The following is a 12,309-nucleotide window of genomic DNA, read 5'->3' as shown; positions in this document are numbered from 1 at the left end:
TTCGCCGTTTTAAAAACCTTGACTTTTCCAAACCGCAGTATACCTTGAAACCGGTTATCGTCCCATGCCTATTGGCTATACTGTGGTATTGTTGTGAAAATATTTAACCCTTAATTCCCTGCATCCATATCCCCATCTGTCTGTGATCATCATCTTTGTGTTATGATCAGTCCCGTGATCCCCTGCACTCCGCTAGTGTCTGAAGGTAAAGGCGTGTTCATGTTTTACCGGAACCGGTACTTCATATTTGGTGATGTACTGTATTGACGTCGATGCCTTCAGGCAAAAGATTCGAACCCAACAAAATTCATTTATTCAACTCTGAGTCAACTATTTTGGTAAAGAATCAACAGTTTTAGACATGGTGCACTTTCAGATTTAAACCTCAGCTTGTTGTTTTCATTCACACTGCATAGAAGCTCATTTTCAAAAACTCAGAATAGGGGCTCTTTAAAATGAGCTTATTCCTATGTGGTCTTATTGAGTTTTAATTTGCTCAAATATTCCAATAGGAAAGAAAAAAATGTGAATGTTTTCCAAAGATGTTGAATGCTTGATTCTGATTGGTTGATGAATATGCTAAGTTGTGCAGTTATTTTTAGGGTAATGCACAGCTAAAATAGTACCAATCAGGTTTTGACTATTAGTTTCATATGTCATATATCTTGATATTTCAAGAGTCTTTGAAGCCTACAGCAGGAAAAGAACCAAACCCCACAAAAAACAAGCGAATATGACAAACAATAGGACAAACATGAGAAACATTTCCTGTTTTTTTCTACCAAATTATGCTTTTTTTATTCAAAGAAAGAATGTCTTTTCTTTCTCTGGCTGTATCTCCCATACAAATGCACACATTTTGCTCAAAAACAGATCCATTTATATGCACAGGAACATGCACGGCGTCATAAAGCAGATGTCAGTGTTTTATTTTGGTGCCAAATAAATGCCTGAGGTGTCGATTTAAACCGAGGCCATGGAAGCATTCTTTATATGAAGAAATCAATAGGCTACATCATAAATCAGTGAGCCCGTAGGTAACATAACTGTCATTTGTAATTATTGTAAAACCTGCTTACTGTACATGCACAGTCATTTTTTTCTACAGTCCTATTTGAACTCTAATAGATTCTTTTCACATTTCCATGTTTCTCAGAAGCAGAAGTCATCATAGCTGGGTAAACTTAGAGAGCAGTGCATAGGAGAGTATCACAAATACGTTTTTTGCACTCATACATTTATGCGGTCAAATAAGAAAAGAAAAAACCCATCAAAAAAAGTGTTTTCATGACAATGAAAATTTTTTTTTAAACATTCAGCTAGAAGAAAGAACAATGTCTAATGTACTGTCCTGCCCATAGACACTGCATTAGAAACACCTCACATAAGCAATACCCAGATTTTTTGTAATTTGATGCAAATATCAAATATAATACAAAGTATAGGTTTAAAAATGTACAAATATTTTAATTAAAATCTAAACATGTCAAAATTGTGAGAATTTAAGTCACTAATGACCATTTAAAAACATCACCACTGTCTTCCCTGCTGAAAAAAAACAGCTTAAACCAGCCTAGGTTGGTTGGCTGGATTTAGCTGGTCGACTAGCCTGGTTTTAGAGGGGCTTTGGCTATTTCCAATCCGGTTTCCAGCCATTTCCAGCCTGGTCTTAGCTGGTCAGGCTGGAAAGTGACCAGCTAAAACCAGCTTGACCAGCCTAGTTTAAATAGCTGGTTTTGGCTGGGCTCCCAGCCTGGCTAGGTTGGTCAAGATGGTTTTAGCTGGTCATCTCCTAGCCTGACCAGCTAAGACCAGGCTGGAAGTGGCTGGAAACCAGCCTGGAAATGGCCCAAACCCCTCTAAAACCAGGCTGGTCAACCAGCTAAAACCAGCCAACCAGCCTAGGCTGGTTTAAGCTGTTTTTTTCTGTAGGGTTTTGAAAAGTCTGTTGCTTCTCAGAGGAACGAAAAAGGATTTTCACTACTTACAGGGGAAGTCTGTGATTTTACAGAAATCTGAATCCAGAATGTCTGTGTTTTTCTCTCACAAGCTGTGTGAAAATCCCTGGCCAAATTACCTTCTGTTTTTTGGCAAACACTGTGGTCATGTGGTGATTTAATTGCTGTCCAAATCCACTTCTGCATTTCGAATGTGGATCAATTCAAAAACTCGTTTTGTAAAGCCTTTTGGCCTCTGAAATGCACCATATGGTTACACTTTGCTGCATCTTGTGCATTAAAAAAGGACACTTTGCTGGGCAGTTTGTGTCTGTATACTTTGTTTATCAGTAGCCCTTTTCACACAGTGATACCAGTAAATATCTGAAAAAATCTCCGGACTTTACCAGTAAATTTAAAAAAGCGCTGTTCACACAGGCTCGTTGCAGAAAAATAAAACAATTCCATAAAAGACAGTTCACACATCTATTGCAGAACACAGGTAAATTCTGACATCAATAACCAGAAATGGCCTCTAAATAGCTGCGCATGTACTTGTAAACATAATAGGAGTCTTTAATGGATGGTTTCACTTTTATTTAAAGCTTTAGCATTCATGCAGCTGCTTTTGTCCCAGAGACATCCAAAGGCCGAAGCGCCAACCGCAGCTAAATGTTTACTACATTACAAATTCTGTGGATGGATAAGCATTGGGAACAACTTCGATGTAAATATATGGAGGAACACTTTCGCATGTCGAGATGTTCATATGTTTGTGTGCTAGCACCCTCGGAGCACTCCTTCACGTCTACGAGCGCACAGCGGTTTATCATAAGCATTTTATCGATAATATTTTCCACAGTTGAAACATTATCTGACTAACATCTGGCAGCTAAATGTGTCTGGAAAAATATTCAAAGGTTTTTATTTTCATAAACAGCGCGGATGTGAATGCGTCTGAATGTTCCGATTGCCTGTAGTAGACGTCTCACGTCAGTGCGTTCTAAACATGAACGTGCTTTTTCCAGCAGTTTTCCTTCTGTGTTCACACAGCGCAGCATTCCGGCAAATTACTGGTAGTGTTACAACTTCTCTTTCCGGTATTTTTAAAAAGAGCCTGTTCACACAAGATTCCTTTCTGGAAAATTTCCGGCAATTTTCTGGAAAAAATCTGTATGTGCGAAAGGGGCTTTTTGTGTTCAAAATTCAAATATTTGTTTTTATTTTGTCATGACAATTGCCCCAGCTAAGATGCTTTGCCCCATTGTCTTCTATTCAAGTTTTTCTTTTACAGACATCCCCAAAGAACCGCCAATCAAACAGTGTGTTTGTGTGCAAACAATGTACATGCAGCTCACACATGTGCTTTGAATCGTTTTTGCACTACTTGGTTTTTCCCCAAGATGTTAGCATTGAATTGGGCCGTTGTTTATTTCACAGTCAAAAAAGAAGCACAAGTTACAACAGCACTACTCAAGATGCCAATAATCATATAGGCGCAAAGAACTAACAAGTGCATATAGTACATATCAGCTACTGTATTGTTATTGGTTCTCTAAATATTATTTAGTGTTCAATTATTATAGTTGTGTCAGGTGTTCTTCAATACTCCACCTCGTGTTTTTTCCCGACCTGTAAGACCTTTGTTCATTTTCAGAACACAAATTAAGATATTTTCGATAAAATCCGAGAGCTCTCTCATCCTCCATAGACAGCAAGGGTCATGAAACATTCAACGCCCAGAAGGTTACCCAAAACACAATCAAAACAGTCATCGGTGGTTCAATCATAATTTTCTGAAGCTACGAGAATACTTTTGAATGCACATAAAAAATTTTTACATGTGCCTTTTTTTGCATCATTCGCAGGAGCACTGTGCTCTGTATGCACAATGTATGGTAACTTCATTAATATTGATTACAATATAATATTTGGAAGTCATAAAAGTTAAAAGGTCTTGTAATTATCAGTGCCAATAGCTTGGTGGTCAGTGCATTGACATGTAGTGTAAGTTATATATACCAAGTTTGACAATGACCTTGTTCACTGTTTACAATCCCATCCCCACTCTCTCTCTCTTCAACTTCACTTCACCTATCCATTTCTACTAACCCAATAAAAAGACAAACTGATGAAAATAAGTAAAGTTTATTTAACTTTATTTAAACTGATTTTCAGAGGATCACGTGCTTTTGACTGACGACAGCTGGTCCTGCATTAGCTATCACATGATTTACCAATCAGATGAATCCAAACTCACTATAAATAACCACATTTTCTTACCTTAGCTGACTTCGTCTTGAAGAATCCCCCATCCACCCCTACTCCTCCCCTCATTCCTATATTAATCCAGGACAAGGTGGCAGGTTCCGGCTGGGCCAGCTGGCGTTTTCCCTGTGAAAGATTTCCCTGTCCGAGTTTACATATTCTCCCTGTGCTTGTGTGGGTTTCCACCGGGTGCTTCAGTTTTCTACAATTCAAAGACATGCACTATAGGTGAATTGAATAAACCAAATTGGCACCATTTATGAACATTTAGAACTAAGCTTCAATGAACAAACTCTAATAATCAAAGAACAGGCCAAAAGAATGAATTCAGGGCAGTTCTGGAGACCTGCTTAAGCTCAGACTCCTCTCTCGCTCTACGAAACAGGAGGGAGAGAGCCCTGAGCTCACAAGATCCTCGAGCCCAGGGCTCTCTCCCGGGACAACATACAAGTGTGAACTCTTGAAATATTTTTTTAAAAAGTCTTGTAATAACCTACAGCAATACTCTAGGTTTTTCTAATGAGTGTTTCAGTGAGATAGAGATAGGGTTAAATAGTAATATTTATACAAAAAGCATTCAGTTGGTGTACTGTACATCTACAGTTGTCTCATTTTTGCCTTTTACAATAAATTGTGATTAAACATCTGAGATAAAGAGCAACAAAATGCTGATTTCCTCTGTATTTTTGCTGTAGGAGATTTGTAGTCTCAAAGTATGTGTTTTTTCTTTCACTCTCCTGTCTGTGTACAACTGTGTTTTTTATCTTTGTCGAACTTGTCCTTGAGCTTGAAATACTGCATTACTTGTGTGTTTGTGTGTGTGTGCTGGAGAAAAGCTCTCCTTTTCTTCACTGTAGTTGATGTGTTTTCTTTATTGCAGGGCTTGCGCGCACTGAGAAGGACAAGGGCTCGCTCTATGAGTTGACCTTTCGTGGTGAACACAAACATGAGCTCCGCAGGCTGGTTCTGTTCAGACCCTTCGGCCCCCTCATGAAGGTGAAGAGCGAGCTGGTGGAGACGAGCCACATGCCCATTAACATTGTTCTGCCGCTGTCCCAGAGAGCTGACAAATTCAGACAGTTCATGCACAACTTCAGGTGACCGTTCTGCTTCTCACTGTTATCTCATTTATTTTCTGCTTCTCATTCAATCATTTTCCTTGGGCTTAGTAGTTATTTATCAGGGGTCGTCATGGCGAATAGAACCACCAACAACTCTAACATATGTTTTACGCAGCGGATGCCCTTCCAACCGCTACTAAGTACTGAGAAAGTTAGCATTCTCTATCTTCTTAGAAATGATGTGGTTTGAGGTTGCAGTATTTTTTTAAGAATTAAAGGCACAGATGTTGTATTGTGAATTTGTGGCAAGAGGCGTTAAATGTTTAAAACAAAAATATGAAATTCAGCTAAATGTTAAGTATTAAATTAAATTAAGTGACTTTTTTTTCATCAAAATGAAATAAAAAATATTAATAATAAAGAGACATTTTAACTGTTTCAAGTCATATTATTTTTCTCATTAACTCAGGTTAAAATTTATTTGAACTCAATATAGATTAAATTGTCCTAGCATAATAAAAAATCCACCAAAGAATTTAATAGATTTTTTATTTTTATTATTTATTTATTTTGTTTATTTATTCATTCATTTTTATTAATCACAGCGTAAAAGAATCCATAATAATTCAAAAAATTGTTACTAATTTATTCATTAGTTTTTTAGTTGAATGTTTATTGCTAGAAATTTTATTTAATTTAATATTTAATTTAACTTAATTTAACATTTAATTCAATCTTTAATTTAATTTAACTTTATTCAGTAATTCATTCATTTTCTTTTCTGCTTAGTCCCTTTATTAATCAGGGGTCGCCATAGTGGAATGAACCGCCAACTTATCCAGCATATGTTTTACACAACGGATACCCTTTCAGCTGCAACACAACACTGGGAAACACCCACAAACTCTTGCACACACTCATTCACACAATATGGCCAATTTAGTTTACTCAATTACTTATACCGCATGTCTTTTGACCCAGCTGGAGCTCGCACCAGCGACCTTCTTGCTGTAAAGTTGTGCTACCCACTGCGCCACCGTGCTTCCCTAATTTAACTTTAATTTAATTTCAAACACACACAAAACATTTAAACCACTGTCCAAAGCTAAATAATTTATTGCATTTTACAACTGTACTCTACTGTACATTATGTTTTCTATATTTTGATGCATACATTTCCCACTAACATCTACTGTTTGGCTTTAATGTAATGTTTACTTATTGTTTATAGCTTAATGTTTACAGCTGCACATATAATGTTGCATATAGTAATATACCTGTACATACACTTGTCAATCTGTATATTTGCATTCACTATTTACTTCTGTTTTTAAAATATATTCATTATCTGTTTTTTGCCCTGTCTCTGTCATTGTGTTGCACTGTAGAAGCTCTGTCAGGAAAACAAATTCCTCGTATGTATGAACATACCTGGCAATAAAGCTCTTTCTGATTCTAGATAATAATAAAATCCCCAAAAGCAAGGTTTTGAACTAAAACCAAAACATCCCAAAACCCAAAATATTACATCAATACTACAGAAAACTAGTCCCTTATAGTTTTGAATTCTATTTTGTACCCTCTTTGTGAAAAGGACAAAATCAGTTTGTCTCAGTCACCCTCCACCTCCTATTTTACATCTGATTTCTGTTTTTTAATTAGTGCCTGCGAGCAGTGCTTAAAGAGTCTTATAATAGGCATTGAGCAAACACTTTGACCTCATTCTGGTTTGCGAGGCTGGAGAGGACAAACAAGGGGATTGTGGGTTACATTCACGTACAGAATGAGCTCAATCCCAGCAGCCCCATCAAACTAATGGGCTGTGGCATCAACATGATGGAGAAGCATATAGAAGATAATGTTTGTAGCACACACAACACAAACACAGCACTTACTGTAGTTTTGTGCTGCGTGTGCATTTTTGCCACTCAGTCATGATAGAAATGAATCCAGTAGATATTATATTCATGTTTAGATGCCAAGTTATGAAGTGTGTAATGAAAATATGTGCAACTCAATCTTATGGCAATTCATAGCATTTAGTAGCATTATAGCATTTGTAGCAAATATAGCATTTAGTTTTGTTCTGCGTGTGCATCCTCTCAGTCAGGATATAAATGAATCCTGTAGATGTTATATTCATGTTTAGATGCCAAGTTATGACGTATCTTATGAAAATATGTTCAAAATGATCTTATGGCAATTACTAGCATTGGTAGCAAACATAGCATTTAGCTTAGTGCTGTGTGTGGAGTTTTGCTACTCAGTTATGATAGAAATGAATCCAGTAGATAATATGTTCATGTTTAGGTGCCAAGCTATGAAGTGTGTTATTCCATGCAATCTTACAGCAATTCGTAGTATTTAGTTGTATTTGTAGCAAACATAGCAGTTTTGTGCTGTGCGTGGAGTTTTGCTACTCAGTCCTGATAGAAATGAAGTCAGTAGATATAATATTCATGTTTAGATGACAAGTTATGAAGTGTGTTATGAAAATATGTTCAATGCAATCTTACAGCAATTCGTAGCATTTAGTAGCATTCATAGCATTCGTAGCAAACATAGCAGTTTTGTGCTGTGTGTGCACTTTTGCCAGTCAGTCATGATAGAAATGAATTCACTTAATAATATATTTATGTTTAGATTCCATGCTATGAAGTGTGTTATTGCACGCAATCTTACAGCAATTCCTAGTATTTAGTTGTGTTTTTAGCAAACATAGCAGTTTTGTGCTGTGTGTGGAGTTTTGATACTCAGTCATGATAGAAATGAATCCAGTAGATATTATATTCATGTTTAGATGACAAGTTATAAAGTGTGTTATGAAAATGTTCAATACAATCTTACAGCAATTCGTTGCATTTAGTACCATTCATAGCATTCGTAGCAAACATAGCAGTTTTGTGCTGTGTGTGCACTTTTGCCACTCAGTCATGATAGAAATGAATCCAGTAGATATTATATTCATGTTTAGATGACAAGTTATGAAGTGTGTTATAAAAATATAGTCAATGCAATCTTACAGCAATTCATAGCATTTAGTAGCATTCGTAGCCAACATAGCATTTAGTTTTGTGCTGTGTGTGCACTTTTGCCACTCAGTCATGATAGACATGAATCCAGTAGATATAATATTCATGTTTAGATGCAAAGTATGTTATGAAAATATGCCCAATGCAATCTTACAGAAATTCATAGCATTTAGTTGCATTTATAGCAAACATAGCATTCAGTTTTGTGCTGTGTGTGCACTTTTGCCACTCAGGATAGAAATGAATCCAGTAGATATAATATTTATGTTTAGATGCCAAGTTATGAAGTGTGTTATAAAAATATGTTTAATTCGATCTCAGCCTCTCGCAACTTTTTACTTTAGTGGCAAATTCGTATTAATTTGTATGATGTCATTCGTAGATTTTAGTATGATTTGGGTTAGGGGTGGGGTTTTGGGGACACACCTCCTTTTAAAATTTGTATGTTTTCATGTAAATGAAAGGGTATGAGTTTGTACGAATTAGCCACTTTTTGATTGTATCAAGTCCAATGGTTCTTGAGATCAAAAAAAGAAAGATTTACAGAAACACAAAAATTGAAGCAAATAATGGCGTGCGTTTTGAGAAATGTCCTTGCAAATTCCAGGAGGGATTGGTTTTATGAATCCCCTTTTATGTTACTTTCTTCTGTTGAACACCAAAAATATTTAGAAAGAATATGAAAAACTGTAACTTTTGACTTCCATAGTAGGAAAAACAAATGCAGTACTATGGTTACAGGTCAATGGTTAAAGGTTTTCAACATTTATCATCTTCATTCATCAACATCTTCTTTTGTGTTTAACAGAAGAAAGAAGGTCATAAATATATGAAACAAATAAAGGAAAAATGACAGAATTTAAATTTTTGGACAAACTATTCCTTTAACAGCATTCTTTTTATTTTAGGTGAACTGTCCCTTTAAGAAATCCCATTAACTGCCATTCAGACATTTTATGCTCACCAAGACTGCATTTATTTGATTTAAATATACAATAAAACTGTACATTTTTAAATATTATTATAATTCAAACTAACTATTTTTTTTTTTATCTTAATACATTTAAAATTGTTATTTATTCTTAGAAATTTCAGTATTATTACTCCAGGCTTCATTGTCACACAATCCTTCAGAAATTATTAGAATTTGACAATAATTATCAATGCAGAACACCATTAATTGTTTTCCATTATTATGTAAAAATAAAATGAATAGAAAACGTTTGCACCGTCACTTTTAAGTAAATTATCATTTGCTAATTTCTTTCTTAAAAGTATGCAAAAAAGTAAAACTGTAAGCTTTAGAAACCCTGATGTTGGAAATCTAAGTTTGAACCTTGCATTTATTGTGTTTTCAATAAATGCACAAGAAATATCATGTTTTTTGTTCTGAAATGAAATAAAATCTAAACCAGTAGGCTGCAACTAACCCACACAATTCACTTAAGCTTTTCAGAACTGAAGTCTAAGCAACCAAATCTCTATTGTCTGTTGAGCATAAAGGACACAGATCTTGTTCAGCAGTGTCTCCAAACATTTGGCACACTTCTGTCAGAATGTGGCTGCTTCAGATCAGGAATTTCACACTAATGCTTCAGTCTTTGTGTGTTACTCTTTGTGTGTTGCCCCACAGGGTCATCTCGTCTTGTCAAAATCTGAAACCGTCTGCATCGGTACATGTGTCTCTCAAGGGCAACACTCAATAGATTTGTTCCATCTTGGAGTATTTTTTTGTAATGCAATGCATTCTTGAATTTATAATATTCATATCTTTTTTTTTACTTTTATTAAGTAATAATTTTAAATATATATATATTTTTGCTCACTTTACTTAAGCTTAGGCAGTTATTTTTGGATGGTATGTATGTTATTTACTCTTCTAAGGTATACAAATGCCATAATATGTTTGCAGATATTTAAGAAACATGCTATGTGAACATACTTGGTTATCTGAAAAACAATGCTAAAGAATTGCTGAAAATGGGGTTCTGTGTAGCTTTCAGTGTAAGGCTCAATCGTCAGGAATACCCACTCCTGTTTGCCATCAATCTGGCAACCTGTAAAGTCATGGGACTACATCGTCTACACCTTCTCCACACCTAAACCCAACCATCACAGTTATTAACATTTATACCTTCCACAACCCTAAACCCAACCATTACAGTTATTAACGTATAAACCTACCACAACCCTAAACCCAACTATCACAATTATTAACATATAAACGTACCACAACCCTAAACCCAACCATCACAGTTATTAACGTCTATACCAGGGGTGTCAAACGTACGGCCTGCTGGCTGGTTCAGGCCTGTAAATGGGTTTAATCCGGCTTGCGAGATGATTCTGTAAAGTATAAAAATGAGATGCAATTTTTCACTAAAAGAAACTCCTGTTCCAATTGTTTCCACTGAATAGCGCAATTGCAAACTGTTAATTTCATCCGATCCAGAAGCCTGAATCAGCGTCAGTGTTACAGCCTTCTCAGAGAGAAAGACCACATGTATGCCCTGCCATACCACCCTGAGGTATTCTCACAAGGAAACAACTATTTCACGTTTGGTCAGTTTAGGGGCTAATTCATACAAGTTCAGTCATATGAAAATGTACGATATAAAAAATAGGAGGCGTGGCACCCAACCACACAACCAGCATTGGTGGAGAAGCAAATCGAACTAAACTGTATGAATGAGATCAAAAAGTTACTAAATCAAAAAGTTATAAATTGCCGTGAGATCGTATTGTCCTCAGGCTCCAGCTTTATGTTTATGTTGATCGTATTAAAACAAAGAAAACAATCTGAAGTTGTTGTTTTTAAGTTATGTATACCATGATTTTACCAGTCTGGCTCTCTTGGAAATAGATTTTCCTCCATGTGACACCCCTGGGCTATACCTATTACAACCCTAAACCCTACCATCACGAGCCGCGAGTTGCGGAGGTTTTCATACTTGACCTGCTCGCCATTGTGCTGCTAATTGTGACCACAGGGGGCGAGCCAGAGTCGTGACAAAATGGACGAAGAAGTCAGTGAGTGGAAGTGCTAAATGAATGAATATAATTTTATATCTTATTATTAGGTTGTGGATAAATTTGGAAAAAACTCATGAAAACATTTGGTGAAAATGTTCTCTGGTAAGTATTTCCACCATCTTGCCAACATCATGTTGTTGTGATATCTCGCACGGTTCAATAGGATCTTGATAACTGCAAGATACGCCTCTAACTTACTACACGTTACGCCCCTTCATGTAACGCTTCTCTCTTTTGCAAATCACAAACAGATACACTTGCCTTCTAAAGCCTTTAAAATATGTATATATAAAAAAATTTTATTGAGCCTCGCAGTTACAAAACTTATTGAGCACATTTAGCCTGAAAAAAATAGCTGTATTAGAAATAAGATCCCAGCAGTTGATTTAGTTTGAAGCATAGCGGGGCATTAATATCTCAGCTATGAATAATGAAGTGGTTTTATTAAGAGCATGCCTTGGAACTATATATTTTGCACTCATTTCTCTTTTCTTAGTTTTCAGTCAATATAAATGGTTCACAAATGTTCATTTTGAGCAGGCGCAGCAGGAGATTGTCCAGATAAGCTCTGACCTCAGTGTGTGTGTTTGTTTTTCCTGCTGTTTATTTCTACAGAGAGGTGTGTGTGAAGCAGGATGGACGAGTGCACCTTACCGTGGTTTACTTCGGAAAGGACCAGATGAATGAGGTCAAAGGAACCTTAGAAAACACATCGAGGTATGGCACATTAATGTTTGTGTGTGTGTGCGTGTGTGTGTGTGTGTGTGTGTGTGCGTGCGTGCGTGCGTGTGCGTGTGCGTGTGTGTGTGCCTGGGAAGTGTCTGTACCCACACAAATTAACAGATAAGGCTGAGGTTAAGGCTGAGAAATTTTACAGTTAAAGAAGAAGGAACCAGTGGGGTGTCATAAGTTCCTTTCAGTAAGCTCTTTCCCAATTCGTTATGGGTATTGTCCAAACTGTGGCTCTTTAAAGTGATC

General features: G+C 36.4%; 1 protein-coding gene across 1 annotated transcript in view; it reads left to right on the top strand.

The window, feature by feature from the left end:
- csgalnact1a (chondroitin sulfate N-acetylgalactosaminyltransferase 1a) overlaps window positions 1-12,309 on the top strand; it is a 68,035-nt gene that overhangs the window by 31,495 nt on the left and 24,231 nt on the right. The window contains exons 3-4 of the mRNA XM_056467068.1: window positions 5,086-5,302; window positions 11,947-12,048. Of these exons, the coding sequence (XP_056323043.1) occupies window positions 5,086-5,302; window positions 11,947-12,048 (319 nt within the window). The remainder of the gene's footprint in view (window positions 1-5,085; window positions 5,303-11,946; window positions 12,049-12,309) is intronic.

Source organism: Danio aesculapii, chromosome 10, assembly GCF_903798145.1.
Source record: "Danio aesculapii chromosome 10, fDanAes4.1, whole genome shotgun sequence".
NCBI classification, from domain to species: domain Eukaryota; kingdom Metazoa; phylum Chordata; class Actinopteri; order Cypriniformes; family Danionidae; genus Danio; species Danio aesculapii.
This window is presented reverse-complemented; position numbering and strand designations above follow the sequence as displayed.